The sequence below is a fragment of the Schistocerca serialis genome, chromosome 1 (assembly GCF_023864345.2).
Source record: "Schistocerca serialis cubense isolate TAMUIC-IGC-003099 chromosome 1, iqSchSeri2.2, whole genome shotgun sequence".
Taxonomy (NCBI): domain Eukaryota; kingdom Metazoa; phylum Arthropoda; class Insecta; order Orthoptera; family Acrididae; genus Schistocerca; species Schistocerca serialis.
Window position 1 is genome coordinate 906,488,882 of NC_064638.1, and position 16,494 is coordinate 906,505,375.

The 16,494-nt window shown below is 46.0% G+C and overlaps 1 protein-coding gene across 1 annotated transcript in view; it reads left to right on the forward strand.

Annotated features, from left to right (window-relative positions):
• LOC126445231 (uncharacterized) overlaps positions 1 to 16,494 on the forward strand; it is a 167,677-nt gene that overhangs the window by 75,922 nt on the left and 75,261 nt on the right. The window contains exon 4 of the mRNA XM_050090971.1: positions 15,903 to 16,205. Within this exon, the coding sequence (XP_049946928.1) occupies positions 15,903 to 16,205 (303 nt within the window). The remainder of the gene's footprint in view (positions 1 to 15,902; positions 16,206 to 16,494) is intronic.

Genomic DNA, 16,494 nt, shown 5'->3' on the forward strand with positions numbered 1-16,494 from the left:
ACGATATTCTACGCCTCGTTTTGTTGACCTCCATGGCAAGTCATCCCGGTCTTACATTTCAGCAAGATAATGCCCGCCTGCATACAGCGAGAGCTTCTGCTGCTTGTCTTCGTGCTTGGGAGCAAGGTCACCAGATCTCTCCCCAACTGATAACGTTATGAGCGTTATAGGCTCGGTCCTCCAACTGTCTCGGGATTTTGACCATCTAACGCGCCAATTGGTCAGAACTTGGCACGATTTCCCTCAGGAGGATATCCAGCTATCACAACATTATCCGACGCTACAGCCGTGTACTATAAAGAGATGTATAGAATGGCTTGCTGTATAATTATAAGTCAGTCAAAATGCAAAATATGTGTAATTAATGGTTGTTATAGACTAAGTTAATATTGAAATTATAAACATTTTTATTGGCTGAGATCCAGCAACCGTACGTTTTTTAGTTACAGGATGTATGTGTGGCTAACTCGGTTGCACAAAATTATTGTCAGATTGACCATGGTTCAAAATGGTACAAATGGCTCTGAGCGCTATGGGACTTAACTGCTGTGGTCATCAGTCCCCCAGAACTTACAACTACTTAAACCTAACTAACCTAAGGACATCATACACATCCATGCCCGATGCAGGACTCGAACCTGCGACCGTAGCGGTCGCGCGGTTCCGGGCTGTAGCGCCTAGAACCGCTCGGCCACTCCGGCCAGCAATTGACCATGGTTTCGACTGCACTAAGGCAGTCTTCATCATAATAAAAAAAATACATAGAATTACACGTAATCACACCAGATGTAATCCTATGTAATTTTGTATTCTGATGAAGACTGCCTTAATGCAGTCGAAGCCATGGTCAATTTGACAAAAATTTTGTGCAACCGAGGTGGTTATACAAACATCCTGTAACTAAGTCAATATTGTGTGTTTATGATCCACCTAAGCTCACCGCGTAAAAAAGAACACTAGTCACCTTCGAGCACTGTAGTTGGTGTAGAATGTACCAGACGGTCATATGACTCTCCTCCAACAGCGTATAGCACTATGTATTTGTCAGTCGTTTTTATGGGCCGGCATGGAGACGTGACACAGACTGTCGTGGTGCCCCATATCTCGTAGATTTTTGAAAGATGACATGAATATCGCCTTAAGCCGCTGACAAAATCTTTATTTAAACAGCTAGTTTTAGTGGACTGACCATCATCAGATTCTTAAAAGCATTTACAGCTCCATATGGTGTGCGTCCCACAGCGTTAATGCCGGCTGCTGATGTAACATGAAAGAATGCACTGCCTAGAATAGTTTACATATAGATGATGTAATTTAAATTACGATGCCGCAACACTCACTAATTCGTGTTTTTATTATCTGCCGTCAGTGATTATATATTCGCCTAATATGATGCTGTAAATGCTTTCAAGAACCTGATGATGGTATACTGACCAAAACTGGTTGTTTAAATAAAAATTTTGTCAGCAGTTTTCCCGGCGGCGTCAGGGATTTTCTCTGCCTCGTGAGGGCTGGGTGTTGTGTGCTGTCCTTAGGTTAGTTAGGTTTAAGTAGTTCTAAGTTCTAGGGGACTGATGACCATAGATGTTAAGTCCCATAGTGCTCAGAGCCATTTTGTCAGCAGTTCAAAGCAGTAATCATGACTTTTTGAAGTAAATGAAAATACTAGAGAAAATTTCGGTTCTCTCATATGAATGTTCTGCACCCATTTCATCATCTTTTCCAGTTTAAATGGATTGGTGAGCTTGTCGGTAGAGTGTTTGGGTTCCTCACGTGGTTGGATTAATGGAAGACATCGAAGCAACTCAGAGACAGGCTCCTAGATTTGTTACCGGTAGGTTCGATCAGCGCACAAGTATTACGGAGGTGCACCGTGAACTCGAATGGGATCCCTGGAGGAAAGACGATGCTCTTTCCGCAGGGCACTATTGCGCAAATTTAGATAACCGGTATTTGAGGCCGACTGCAGAAAGACTCTTCTGCCGCCAACGTACATTTCGCGTAAGGTCCATGAAGATAACATGCGATAAATTGGGTATCGTAATGAGGCTTCTAGACAGTCGTTTACGGTGGTTTGCGGAGCATGTATGTAGATGTGCAGAGTAACTAGGTACCTAGTAGAACAGTTCATAATGATAAGAACCCTGTATGGTATGTATTCACTGAAAGAAACAATGGCTACTGCATAACAGGCGCCAGACTATACCTAGAGGGACACAGATTCTAACAAGGGGGCTATACATGAAGCAAAAGCAGAAAAACTGAGCTCAGTTTTCAAGTCTCCCTTTACTAAGGAAGATACAGAATTACAAACAACTATGCAAGCTATAGGGAAAGATGAGTTTGAATTTTGAGGCTAAATCATTTAATTTTATCTCGAAATCAGCGAATTTTGTGCCGAAATCTGTAAATTTTTTTGTCAAAAGCATTGTCTTTTGAATCAAAACTGGTTGGTATGAAAGATTCTTTTAGGATTTCTGATTGAGTAGAGAATAAATGTTTGAAATTCTAAGAAACGTTAGTATAGGGTGAGAAACGTTAGCGTAGGGTGTAGGGAAAGATGGGTAATACACAACATGTAGAAGAATTAACCGGTTGAGATATTTATGCAAAGATTAAAAGTGGCTTGCATGGAATAGTCTAGCACGGAGAACTCTATCAAATCAGTCTTCGGATTGCTAGACTATTCCTTGCAAGTCACCTTTCATCTCTGCAACAACAACAACAAAGCAGTCTGAATTTGAGTATAGTATTGTAAGATTTTACCAGTTTATCAATACCTCTGCTAGGAGCAAAAATGTGGCTGCTCAAAATTTGTTATTTGTACGGTTAAAGCACACAGTACGTTGGTGGGAGGGAGACTGCACTCTGTGAGTACCACCCGTATGTAAGGGATAGTACGGCGCAGTACCAGGTTTACACTGAGGCGACAAAAGTCATGGGATAGAGATATACAGTATACAGGTTGCGGTAGTATCGCAAAAAGGGTATAAAAGGCGGAGGTGTCATTTGTGCTCAGGTGAGTCGTGATAGAAGGTTTCCAATGCGATTATGGTCACCAGACGGGAATTAACAAACCTTGAAAGCGGAATGGTAGTTGGAGCTAGGCGCATGGGAAATTACATTTCGGAAATCGTTAGGGAATTCAATATCCCGAGATTCACAGAGTCAGGAGTGTGCAGAGAATACCACATTTCGGTCGGTACCTCTCACCACAGGCAACGCAGTGGCCGACGGCCTTCGCTTAACAGCTGAGAGCAGTGACTTTTGCGTAGTGATGTCAGTGCTGACAGACAAGCAACACTACGTGAAGCAGTCGCAGAAGACGATGGGAGACGTACGACGAACGTATCCGTTAGGACAGCGCGGTGACATTTGGTGTTAATGGACCATGGCAGTAGATGACCGACGCGAGTGCCTTTGCAAACAGCACGACATCGCCTGCAGCTCCTCTCCTGGGCTCGTGATCGTATCGTTTGGACCCTAGATGACTATAAAACTGTGACCTGGTCAGATGAGGCCCGAATTCAGTTGGTAAGAGCTGACGGTAGGGTGGTGCAGACCCGAATCCATGGACTCAAGTTGTCAACAACACGCTGCACAAGCTGGTAGTTACTCCTTAATGGTGTGGGCTGCGTTTACTTGCAATGGACTGGACCCTCTGGTCCAACTGAAACGCTCATTGACTGTAAATGGTCATGTTCGGCTACTTGGAGGCCATTTGCAGCCGTTCGCGAACTTCAAGTTCCCAAACAATGACTGAATTTTTATGGATGAAAGTGTGCCATGCTACCAGACCACAATTGTTAGCTATTGGTTTGAAGAACACTCTGGACAGTTCGAGCGAATGATTTGGCCACCCATAGATTATTTATGGGACGTAATCCAGACGTCAGTTCGCGCACAAAAGCCTGCACCGGCTACACTTTCACAATTATGGACGCCTATAGAGGTAGCCTGGCTCATTATTTCTGCAGGGGACTTTCAGCGACTTGTCCATGGCACGTCCGAGCTGCTGTACTATGCGGGAAAAAGGAGGTCCAACGAGATATTACGACGTATCTCATGACTTTTGTCACCACAGCGTACACAGTGCGCGGTGCACTACCTGGAGCAGTAACTGCTTTATGTTGCGCGCGAAACGGTAGCGGATTATGCGACGTGGTTCAGAACCGTTTAAAATAGTGTAATTCTGTTTAAACCGAGATGAATTTTTAGAAAATCCTCAGTGAATAATATATAGCCTCTTTCCATACCTATATTAATTACGGAGATTTCGGTATCAATTTAACTTTTTAAAATGGAACTATTACCAAATTCTACAGCTAGTACTATAGTTCTAAAAGAGAAAATTTTCATCGTAGTTTGAGAGCAATTACATGTTACTCTGCTGTAACAAGCTTAAATTTTAGTGACCGAAAATTAACATGGAAAGGCATAGGGGCTGTTTATAGCACTGTAATGCCTGATGTGTTGTATAGAGATGGCGCTAATCCCGCCCAAAGATGTAAACAACTATGCAAGAGTAGCGCCTATTAGACGCAGGGGGCCCGACAGCCGATTAGTTCCAGTCATTCCTCCAGGAAAGACGTACACAGCTCGTGTTATCTGTAGTTCAATCATGCCTAGACGGTCAATACCGCGGTTCAATCGCGTCCACATTGTTACTTCGTGCCAGTAAGGGCTCTCAACAAGGGAAGTGTCCAGGCATCTCGGAGTGAACCAAAGCGATGTTGTTCGGACATGGATGAGGCACAGAGAGACAGGAACTGTCGATGTCATGCCTCGCTCAGGCCGCCCAAGGGCTACTACTGCAGTCGATGACTGCTACCTACGGATTCTGTCTCAGAGGAACCCTGACAGCAACGCCACCTTGTTGACAAATGCTTTTCGTGCAGCCACAGGACGTCGTGTTACGCCTCAAACTGTGCGCAATAGGCTGCATGATGCGCAACTTCACTCCCGATGTCCATGGCGAGGTCCATCTTTGCAACCACGACACCATGCAGGGCGGTACAGGCGGGCTCAACAACATGTCGAATGGACCGCTCAGGACCGGCATCACGTTCTCTTCACCGACGAGTGTCGTATATTCCTGCAACCAGACAAATGTCGGGGACGTGTTTGGAGGCAACCTGGTCAGGCTGAACGCCTTAGATACACTGGCCAGCGAGTGCAGAAAGGCTGGGGTTCCCTGCTGTTTTGTTGTGGCATTATGTGGGGCCGACGTACGCCGCTGGTGGTCATGGAAGGCGCCGTAACGGCTGTACGATACGTGAACGCCATCCTCCGACCGATAGTGCAACCATATCAGCGGCACATATGCGAGTCATTCGTCTTCATGGCCGACAATTCACGCCCCCATCATGCACATCTTGTGAACGACTTCCCTCAGGATAAAGACATCGTTCGACTAGAGTGACCAGCATGTTCTCCAGACATGAGCCCTATCGAACATGCCTGGGACAGATTAAAAAGGGCAGTTTATGGACGACGTGACCCACCAACCACTCTGAGGGATCTACGCCGAATAGCCGTTGAAGAGTGGGACAATCGGGACCAACAGTGCCTTGATGAATTTGTGGATAGTATGCCACGACGACTGCAGGCATGCATCAGTGTAAGAGGACGTGGTACTGGGTATTAGAGGTACCGGTGTATACATCAATCTGGACCATCACCTCTGAAGGTTTTGCTGTATGATGTTACAACATGCAATGTGTGGTTTTCATGAGCAATAAAAAGGGCGGAAATGATGTTTATGTTGATCTCTATTCCAATTTTCTGTACAGGTTCCGGAACTCTCGGAACCGAGGTGATGCAAAACTTTTCTTGATGTGTGTAGACGTTGAGCCAGCAATGGACTGGTGTGGTACTGTGGGTTCATCTACATCTACATTTATACTCCGCAAGCCACCCAACGGTGTGTGGCGGAGGGCACTTTACGTGCCACTGTCATTACCTCCCTTTCCTGTTCCAGTCGCGTATGCTTCGCGGGAAGAACGACTGCCGGAAAGCATCCGTGCGCGCTCTAATCTCTCTAATTTTACATTCGTGATCTCCTCGGGAGGTATAAGTAGGGGGAAGCAGTATATTCGATACCTCATCCAGAAACGCACCCTCTCGAAACCTGGCGAGCAAGCTACACCGCGATTCTGTGTGGTGTGGTGCTGCGACGTCTTTGCACACACAGGTGTTGTCTAGCAACACACTCACATTCAAATCTTCCAAAGCAGTAGTTGAATTCACTGGCGTTGTTACTGACATTCACGCTGCTGTGATTATGCTGTGCACAATGTGGAAAATTTGACAAGTGTTCTAGCCTGGCATAATGGCCTTTGTGTTGTTGGGAAACAGTGTTAGCTACACTGTCTTCTGTCATCCACTGTTCTTGAAGTCTTAAAAGTTCATCGCTAATTTTGTTACAGGCATCACAGTGAAAATGATGTAGTCGGACGTCACTATATAACCTACTGCTACTTCTAGCTTGTGAGCAGACGGTCTTCGCCAAATGGACACAATACCATAGAGAGGCAACACCACGACAACCGTGAACCAAATTCAAAACCTTCTGTATGTATAATGTCATCAAAACAATGGGGTGCCGTATGGGATAGAATGAACCAAGTAACTGCGAAATAACTTCCAGCTATTAACGTTCGGAAAAAAATAAAATGATCGTATGGCCTAAATGGCCATTGGCTTTGGAGTAGTTCAGCCAGCTAGTGTAAGTCTTTCTATTTGACATCACTTCGGCGAGTTGCGCGTCATTAATGATGAGATGAAGTGATGACAGCAACAGCAAACACCCAGTCCCCTAGTGGAGAGAATCTCCGATCTGGCTGGGAATCGAACCGCAGAATCCAGAGGCGGCAGCGCTAACCAAGTTTTTTTTTTTCATTTTGTTCGTCATTCTTCTCATCATTTGGTCTGGGCGGACGTCACATAATACCCCCTCAAGTTCATCGGTGTATACTTCACTCAGCTTTTTAATTGCAGGACCGAATACGCTGGGCTACCGCTCAGCAGCACTAGACCACGAAGAGCGGACAATGTTCAGCACTTAGAACCATAAACGAAATTACCTCTGGTTCTAACGGACGAACGCTTGATATACATCGTCTCTTAGCAGAAACCCTAACATACATACATACAAACATACACACACACGCACACACACACACACACACACACACACACACACACACACACACACACACACACACACACAAGACACAGTCTGGAAAATGCAGATTAGGGTCAATTTATGTATGGTTAAATACATCCTTTTCTAATATAAATTTCCAATACAGAAAAACAACGAAAAATGTGGGATATCTGCGTAATCCACAACTTTTGAAGAAGGACAGAGAACTCAGAAACTTTCTACAAAATGTTCACTTTTATATAAATTGTATGTACCATGTAGTTATTGAACCGTGGTTTTAATTTCAAAGAATATTCCTAAAAATTTATTTTATTTACTAGCGATTCATCAAGGACATTAACACATTTAATCACACTATGTGAGCGTGGAAGTAGTTGCCAGGGAGTAACTGATGAAATCATAAGCAAAAAGAAATGGTAATTTAATTCACTTTAATAGTGCCTAAAAGCATTTTTTTTAAAGAAACAGATTTAAAATTATAAGCACAAAGCACCCTCGAAATACCAAGGTACAATTTATTCATAGGCAGAAAGGAACAATTTTTTGAGTCTATGAGCTTTCGAGCTGAGAACCTTGCCGCTCCCTTTTGACACGGCCGTGGTCACAACCCCTCACAACAACCTCTGAAAGACTACACAGGTGCAAATCTGCAACACACCAGATTACCTTAAAGTAAAGATTTAACAACTCACACAAGCACACAACTATGCACTCCATATGTTGTTGTTGTGGTCTTCAGTCCTGAGACTGGTTTGATGCAGCTCTCCATGCTACTCTATCCTGTGCAAGCTTCTTCATCTCCCGGTACCTACTGCAACCTACATCCTTCTGAATCTGTTTAGTGTATTCATCTCTTGGTCTCCCTCTACGATTTTCACCCTCCACGCTGCCCTCCAATACTAAATTGGTGATCCCTTGATGCCTCAGAACATGTCCTATCAACCGATCCCTTCTTCTGGTCAAGTTGTGCCACAAACTTCTCTTCTCCCCAATCCTATTCAATACTTCCTCATTAGTTATGTGATCTACCCATCTAATCTTCACCATTCTTCTTTAGCACCACATTTCGAAAGCTTCTATTCTCTTCTTGTCCAAACTATTTATCGTCCATGTTTCACTTCCATAGGAGGGATGGAAATGGTACAAAACACTAAAATTAAAAGATTAACTTGCCACCGAAGGTGCAACTTGATTTTGACTTCTAAGAAAGGTCTTACGGTGGAAGGGTGGCAACTTTATATACTAAAATGACCATTTAAATAAAAGCCCATAAAATGCAATCTTACATAAAATTATACTAGGTTGGCCAAACATGCTCTACAGTACTCTCAAGATGATAGGCAAGATAAAAACATATTACAGGAATTCGGCCGTTACACTTCAAGCAATAAATTCGTTAGCACACCGAATCCGACAAACATGACAGAGGCAGCTCCGAACGACAGGCAGACACTAACTGCCTAACAAATGCGAACGAGAGACAGACGAGCAAGCTGGGAACGAGAGACTGACCAAGAAGACAAGTGAAATTTAACAAGAGTAAATCACAACACATATCACCAATCACTTAACTTTTAATAAACTGTCATTTCTGGAGAAGACCTGGCGCAGCACCCCCAAAACGCTCTCCCGAACCGTCCGCTGCCAGCCGCTTCAACGGACGCAGGAAGGCGCGCTGATCTCCCGTCTTTCCTGGTCCGCACCAACCGACCGACTGGCCGCTGCTCCGTCCGCGACTGCTGCTCCGTCGCGACTGCACTGCTGGTGCGTCTCCCACTCACTTCCAGACACACGACGGCGGAAATACTGGCTCGGACCCAACCATGCAGAGGAAACACGCCCACTGGCAAAACGACATCCCTGCACCAGGAAAGGAACGAGCCAAGCTGCACAAGATGGTAACTGAAGGGGCCCAGAAGCGCTCGGAGAACCAGTTACACCACAGCGTCGCAGCTCGCACCGGCCAGACTGATGTTGTCGGTTGACTCCTGTTGCTCTCGTGTCGACCGCGAAGCCACTACCCCTCGCTATACTGCGCGGCCCACTGGACTCACGTGACGACCTCATATGCGCCGACGCTCAAGACGGACAAGTCATCTTGTGTCTCAGTGCGCGACCGACCAACCGACCGATCCAACCGTCAACGACCGTTGCCTGAGCAACTCGAGCAGACTGGCGGCCTAACGTGCAGACTCAGATGCAGGAACTAAGCCCCCGACCGGGTGATCACTCGTTGAGTTCTCTCACTGCGCCACAAATTCGGACGAGAGACAGACTAGCAAGCTGGCGACGAGAGACTGTCCCCAGACTGACTCCAGACTCACCCAAACTGACCGTGACTGACCGACTGGCGAGGTTTTTTTCCCCCTTTATTGAGTTTCGATTCCCCCTGAAGGGGGCGGGCTGGCAGCAGCTTATTACGCCGCTCTTCAGCCTACAGAATTTGTTTTAAAAAGATGAAGATAATAAAAAATAACAGTTGGCGATCAAATCGGTGGCTTAAAGGTAAAATGGCAGAAAATTCTGGAACTTAAAACATAAAACACAGAGTTGATGATGCTAATAAAATACACAGGAAGCAGAAAAATAATAGACAGACAATTAAAAAACACGGCGACAGTCTGGTTTCTGTTCGCAAGAGATATAAAATGCACACCCAGCGACAGCATGATTTCTGTTCGCAACACTGTGGAAAGACGCACAACACTGAACACTCACTTAAACACTGCACTAAAAAGTTGTCACAAATATGACATACCACAGCCGTGAGCAGGTGGGGGGAAACTGGACAGATGACGGAAAAAAAGGGGGGAAGGAGAGGAAAAGTGAAGGGGGGAGGGGGGAAAGGAGCCAATGGAAGACGAGGATCCATAAGAGGAGTGGAGGGTGCTGAGCAGACGTGCCATGGAGGGGAAGGCAGAGGAGGGGAATACAAAAGGACTCGGAGAGGGGGGGAGAAAGGAGATAGGGAGAGGTTAGGTGGGGAGAAAACACAGGATGGAAGGGGGAGGAAGAGGGAACCCAGGGAGAGGACGGAGGAAAGGAGCGGAGTGAGGATCAGAGTTGATAGGAGGGATAAATGGAGGGAGAGAGGGCATCATTCGGGAGGGGGAGTTGATGGAAGCCACCTTGGCAAAGGAGATGTAGGGTGTAGAGATGGAGGGTAGGGGGGATACAACAGTGAAGACGTGGCAGGGGGCGGGGATGGGAGAGGAGACGAGCAACCAGGGGGTTCAAGGCGGCGGAGGTGTAGAGGATGCGTATATGTTCGAGGAATAGGAGCAGATGGGGGAAAGGAATAAGATCATAGAGGATCTGCGTGGGGGACGGGAGGCGTATACGAAAGGCGAGGCGGAGTGCATGACACTCAAGGATCTGGAGGGACTTATAGAAGTTGGGGGGGGGGGGACAGATATCCAGGCAGGACTGGCATAACAGAGGATGGGACGGATTAAGGATTTGTAGGTGTGGAGGATGGTAGAGTGGTGCAACCCCCATGTCCAGCCTGAGAGGAGTTTGAGGAGTCGGAGGCGGTTGTGGGCTTTGGATTGGATGGAGCGGAGATGAGGGATCCATGTGAGGTGACGGTCAATGGTGAGGCCAAGGTAGGTGAGGGTAGGGGTGAGGCGTACAGGATGGGCGCAGACAGTAGGGGAGAAATCCAGGAGCCGGAAGGAGCGAGTGGTACGACCTACGATGATTGCCTGGGTCTTGGAAGGATTGATTTTCAGAAGCCACTGGTTACACCATGCAGCAAAAAGGTCAAGGTGATTCTGGAGAAGGCATTGGGACCGTTGGAGGGTAGGAGCGAGGGCGAGGAATGCGGTGTCATCAGCATATTGCAAGTGGTGTACTGGAGGGGGGGGGGGGGGGGTTGGGCATATCTGCCGTGTACAGGAGGTAGAGGGGAGAGGACAGAGTCTTGGGGCACACCTGCAGAGGTGTAGAAGGTGTGGGAATTGGCATTATGGATGGTAACATAGGAGGGGCGGTGGGAGAGGATGAAGGCGATCAGACGGATGTAGTTGATAGGAAGGGCGTAGGTTTGGAGTTTAAACAGGAGACCGGGATGCCAGACACGGTCGTAGGCCTTTTCGAGGTCAAGGGAGACAAAAATGCCGGAGTGACGGGAGCTAAGCTGGAGGGAGAGGAGATGAGTGAGGCGGAGGAGTTGGTCATCAGCAGAGAAGGAAGGTCGAATGCCACAACTGGCGAGCTTATAGCGCTCCTTAAATGCACGTGAACAGGCAACCTTTCCCCTTTCCCACCAGAGGGAGCCACCAAAGCTGCGATTGCCACAGCGGCGCCAGCGCCAGAAACGGAGGGCGACTACTTCACACCACGCGCTGCGGCGCGCTCTTCAAAACAGCTATATTTATCACGGCTCAGTTATTTTTTTTTTAATTTGAAATGAGAGAAATAACCTTTGTGTCATGTAGGTCAAATACGAAAAGTCGGTATTATCAGTTGCATTATGATCTAACCCACCTAACCAGTCAAATATGCAACGAAGGTGATGGCTGGTCGTAAGTTAGTAAAATTAAGAGACACTTCTCTGCTAGCGGTGAAACAATAGATAAAGGAACAAAATGTAGTATTGGTGTGGAATTGAACTCTAGACCGTTAGATTATTAGTTCAGTGTTCACGAAAGAGCTGCTACAGTCATTAGACAGTACCAGTTAAGTGTACACAAACAGTATTTTACTGGTGGGCAACTTATTTCTTTCTACAAAACCTATGTAAATCGCTAGAACGACTTGGCAGTACACAAGAAGAAAGGGCAGGAATAGCTTCCAAAATTTCAGTGAAAGTGCCACTAGCACATACGAGTATAATGGCTGCTGCATTAGTTCGTCTGGTAGAATAGCTACTGCCGTGTAGCATCATGATACGCTGACCTGCTGAGGAATTTATCGTTTTGTGCTTCAGGACCATGCTGCTTTTCTTATAACATCGTGAACTTTATCCAATCAGCAAATCTCATGCCGGTCTGCTCCGAAAGGAGTAACCTACATTCACAAGACTTTGTGCAAAGATAACGTTATTTTGACGCCAGACGCACTTATTGAAGACTGCAGCAACCGCTATCGACTTTCGTTAATATTCGATGCTGGGTGCTTGGGAAACACCTACTGGATTCCGTAATTTCATATTGTAACCTGCGTGTTATGAAAGTATGCCGTTTCAAGGCAATGGTACATTGAAGATGTATAAAAACACATTCTTGGTACGATTCGTTATACTTAAACGTCGCATAGTGAGGTATCGGCCGTTCAAGCCTTCATTATGTATACGTTATAGTACGAAGGGTTGAATTCTGCTAGTTTATCGTGGTGTTGTGGTTATGAGCGTCGAATTACGAATTGTAGGGTAATTAAGAAAGCGGGTTGCGTCCTGCAATATCTGAATTCTTTTTTTCTCCTTTTCGATTCGGAAAGGTTCTGGGACTTCGTTATTAAGATAAAAGAAGTATGTGTCTTTTGTAACATTCGATCTTGCGTACGGTGTGCTCTCTCTCTCTCTCTCTCTCTCTCTCTCTCTCTCTCTCTCTCTCTTTCAAGTGTGACTTGTCATTGTCAGTAACGTACAAATGAAGCATGGAACACGTAATTGCGGATAAATTCCCAAAACACGTTGATAATCTGGTAAAACAATCTACCACTCAGAATAAATAGCGTATAATAGAGTGACACACATTTGAAAAGGAATTAAAAGGTAACTTAGTTTCAGCCATCTGTAAAGTATAAAAGGAACTTTACGAGCTAGTTCTTTTAGGACATTTCTTTGCCAAACAAAAATGTCTTCAACTGAAATACATCAATAACCACACATACAGCGTTTTTCGTAATTTTGTTACAAAAATGTAACCAATACTAACGCGTTTTCTAGAGGTCCTTAATGTTCTGAAACAGCTTTTATTCATTGAGCATAAGATAAATGAGTTGCCAAGTTAATTCGTTTGCTTGAATGGCTATCCACGTTTCTAATTTCAGATCAACTACTGAAACTGGTATTCAGAGTCTTTAAAAATAAGTTTATTTTGCTGGGATACGTTAACGAACACTGTTGAATATATACGTTATTGCATTCAATGCTGGATGGCTTCGGCATTGTTTTGCTTGAAACTCAGTAAGTAGTCTCACTTTTGGGATGAAGTAAAGCATATTAGGAAAAATGATACAACTTCTCCAATATATTTCGGATCTAATTCTTGCTAACATTTTCATTTCTTGAATGAGATTTTCACTCTGCAGTGGAGTGTGCGCTGGGATGAAACTTTCTGGCAGATTGAAACTGTGTGCCAGACCGAGACTCGAACTCGGGACTTAAGTGCTTAATTTCTTCCTTATCCACAGCCTAGGCCACATGAATGCAGAATTTTACGTATCTACAAACGACATAACTTCAAGTTTAACGAGTCCTGCAGTAAATAAAAAGTATAAACTCCAGTTCTCTCTACTTGAATTGAATGTTACAGTTTTGAATGTCATGTTCACCTCGCGTGTTTTAGATGAACGATCACGAAAACTGGTAGACCTTTTCGTCTTAGATAGAGCGTGTGATGTCAAAATGATGTCATGTTTGCACAAAGTCTTGTAAACTGAAGGCTACCGGTCCGAAAGGCAGCTGTTCAGGGTCCCGCCTAAGCAGACGTCCTTGTGACTTTATGAAGTTCAACCAGCCAGCACGAACTTGGTCTAAGACCTCAACATAATGCCTGTCTCTCATGGAGTTAAAAAAAGAGGGGAGGTAGCATTACTTGAAGCCGATGTTCGCCATCTTAAGTAGCCCAAAACGTTATGTTCACCGCATTCATACCCCCATAGTTCACCGCAGTGACAGTTCCCCATGACATCACTCTGACTCTGTTGTTCAAATGGTTCAAATGGCTCTGAGCACGACGGGACTTAACATCTGAGGTCATCAGTCCCCTAGAACTTAGAACTACTTAAATTTAACGAACCTAAGGACATCACACACATCCATGCCCGAGGCAGGATTCGAACCTGCGACCGAAGCTTGCGCGCGGGGTTCCCAGACTGAAGTGCCTAGAACCGCTCGGCCACACCGGCCGGCGACTCTGTTGTACAGGGTGTCCGAAAAGTCTTTTCCTGATTACATAAATGGATAACTCAGGCTAAAGTAAGATACGAATATGAAACTGGTGTCTAATTGTTTACAAACTATCAAAGTTTTTCACACATCAGTAAACTTCCGCGTGAGCATCCTTGGTAGCTCGTAGTACATCTAGGCGATATTCAATTTCCGTCCACACATTAGCCAGCATCACTGGAGGGATCGATTTAACGACTGTGGTTATCTGTTGCCGCAGGCTTTCAAGATCTGGTACACGTGTTTGGTAGACCTCGTCCTTGACATAACCCCATAAGAAGAAGTCTAATGGGGTTATGTCAGGAGAGCGTGGAGGCCAAGCCGTTGGCCCATCACGACCAATCCATAGCCTAGGAAAGGTCATATCGAGATAGGCACGGACGTCCAAACCCCAATGAGGTGGTGCGCCGTCTTGCTGAAACAAGACATCGGGGTGATACTGAAGCAGCTGAGGAACAGCATACAATTGCAACACGTCCAGATACACTGCAGATGTGATGGTAGCCTCAGCGAAGAAGAATGGCCCGATAATTCGATCGTGCAATAGCGCGCACCAAACATTCACCTTTGGACTGCCTCTGGTACACTCCATGACCTCGCCAGGGGGTTGTGAGCCCCAAATGCGCACATTATGGCGATTCACTACTCCACTGACAAAAAAGGTCGCTTTGTCGGAAAAGGCAATTCGTCTGAGATAACCATCATCGTCCTCAATACGTGATAGCATTTCGACCGTAAAGTTATATTGACGTGTACTGTCATTGGGCAACAAGGCCTGATCGGTTTGCACTTTGTATGCACGAAACAATAAACGTTTGTGTAAAATGTCATGGAGAGCGCTTTTTGGCATCTGTAATTCACGTGAGGCCCTGCGCACCGATTTCTTCGGACTTCGCAGAAAAGACTGCCTTACAGCTTCCACCCTGTCTGCTGAGGTTCTTGATCGACCAGACCTCGGAAGGTCAGCAACCGATCCTGTGTTCTTGAACTTCTCATACCAGGCTTTAATGCTCTTGACATCAGGTGGATTCCTTCCAAATGTTGTCTGGAAGTGTCTCTGCACTGTGGTTGGTGATCGTGTCTCATGGTACCACAGGACACACTGTGCCTTCTCCTGATTGGTTAACATGGCTTCTTGGGCACTGCACCTCATCCACTACTTATGCACTGCGAACCTAAAACAGAAAAAAATCTTTGGTAGTTGTAAACAATTCGACACAAGTTTCATATTTGTATCTTACTTCTAGCCTGTGTTATCAATTTATGTAATCAGGAAAAGTCTTTTCGGACACCCTGTATTACTAGGGCAAATATGCAATCAAGAACAGAAAAACGTTCGAAATTGCCTTCCTGACGCTATGTCCTTCATTAAAGCTCTATGATCATTTATATTTAAAACAGTTATTGCGCTCACACGGTAGAAATAATGCACAATAAGCACTCATAAGCAGTCGTCTGGTAATGTTTTGGGCTACTTAAAATGGCGCCCTTTCTACTTCAAAAGAACATACAACGTAAGTCTGTAGTGCCACCTCCCTGTTTTATTTACCTGCATGCTGTCTCTGGCTAGCTCGCGCCCCTCCACGTGTTCTCTTTTCTACCTCTGCGGTGTGTGCTCAGGCGATCGCGGCGGACCCTGCAGGTGGACAACTACTTCGGCGGTAGACAGACTGCCCGCCAGGCGGTTCTGGCGTCGCTGCCGCAGCTGTGCGGCCGGTTGCCGCGACCCGCGGACGGCGGCGCTCAGACGGTGCACGTGCGGCTGCTGCGCGCCATGGACGACCGCGACCCGCAGCGCTACGAGCACATCATGGACGCCGCCGCCGACAAGGAGGGCTTCGACCCAGACGTCTGGATCGAGCAGCCATTCAACACGCGCCTGCTGCACCACGCCTGCCAACTTGCGGAACACACTCAGTCTAGGTCTCTTAACGGTCTATCTGCTAGAAGCAACAAAATCCTTTTGGGTTTCAGGTCGTCTCTCCCTCTCTCTCTCTCTCTCTCTCTCTCTCTCTCTCTCTCTTTTCACCAGTCTTCTGATTGGTTTGATGCGGTCCCCTGCCACGATTTTCTCTCTTGTGCCAACCTCTTCATCTCAGAGTAGCACTTGCAACTGGCAGTGTTTGCCCTCTATAGCTCCCTCTAGAACCATGGAAGTCATTCCCTGATGTCTTAACAGATGTCCTATCATCCTGCCCCTTCTCCTTGTCGG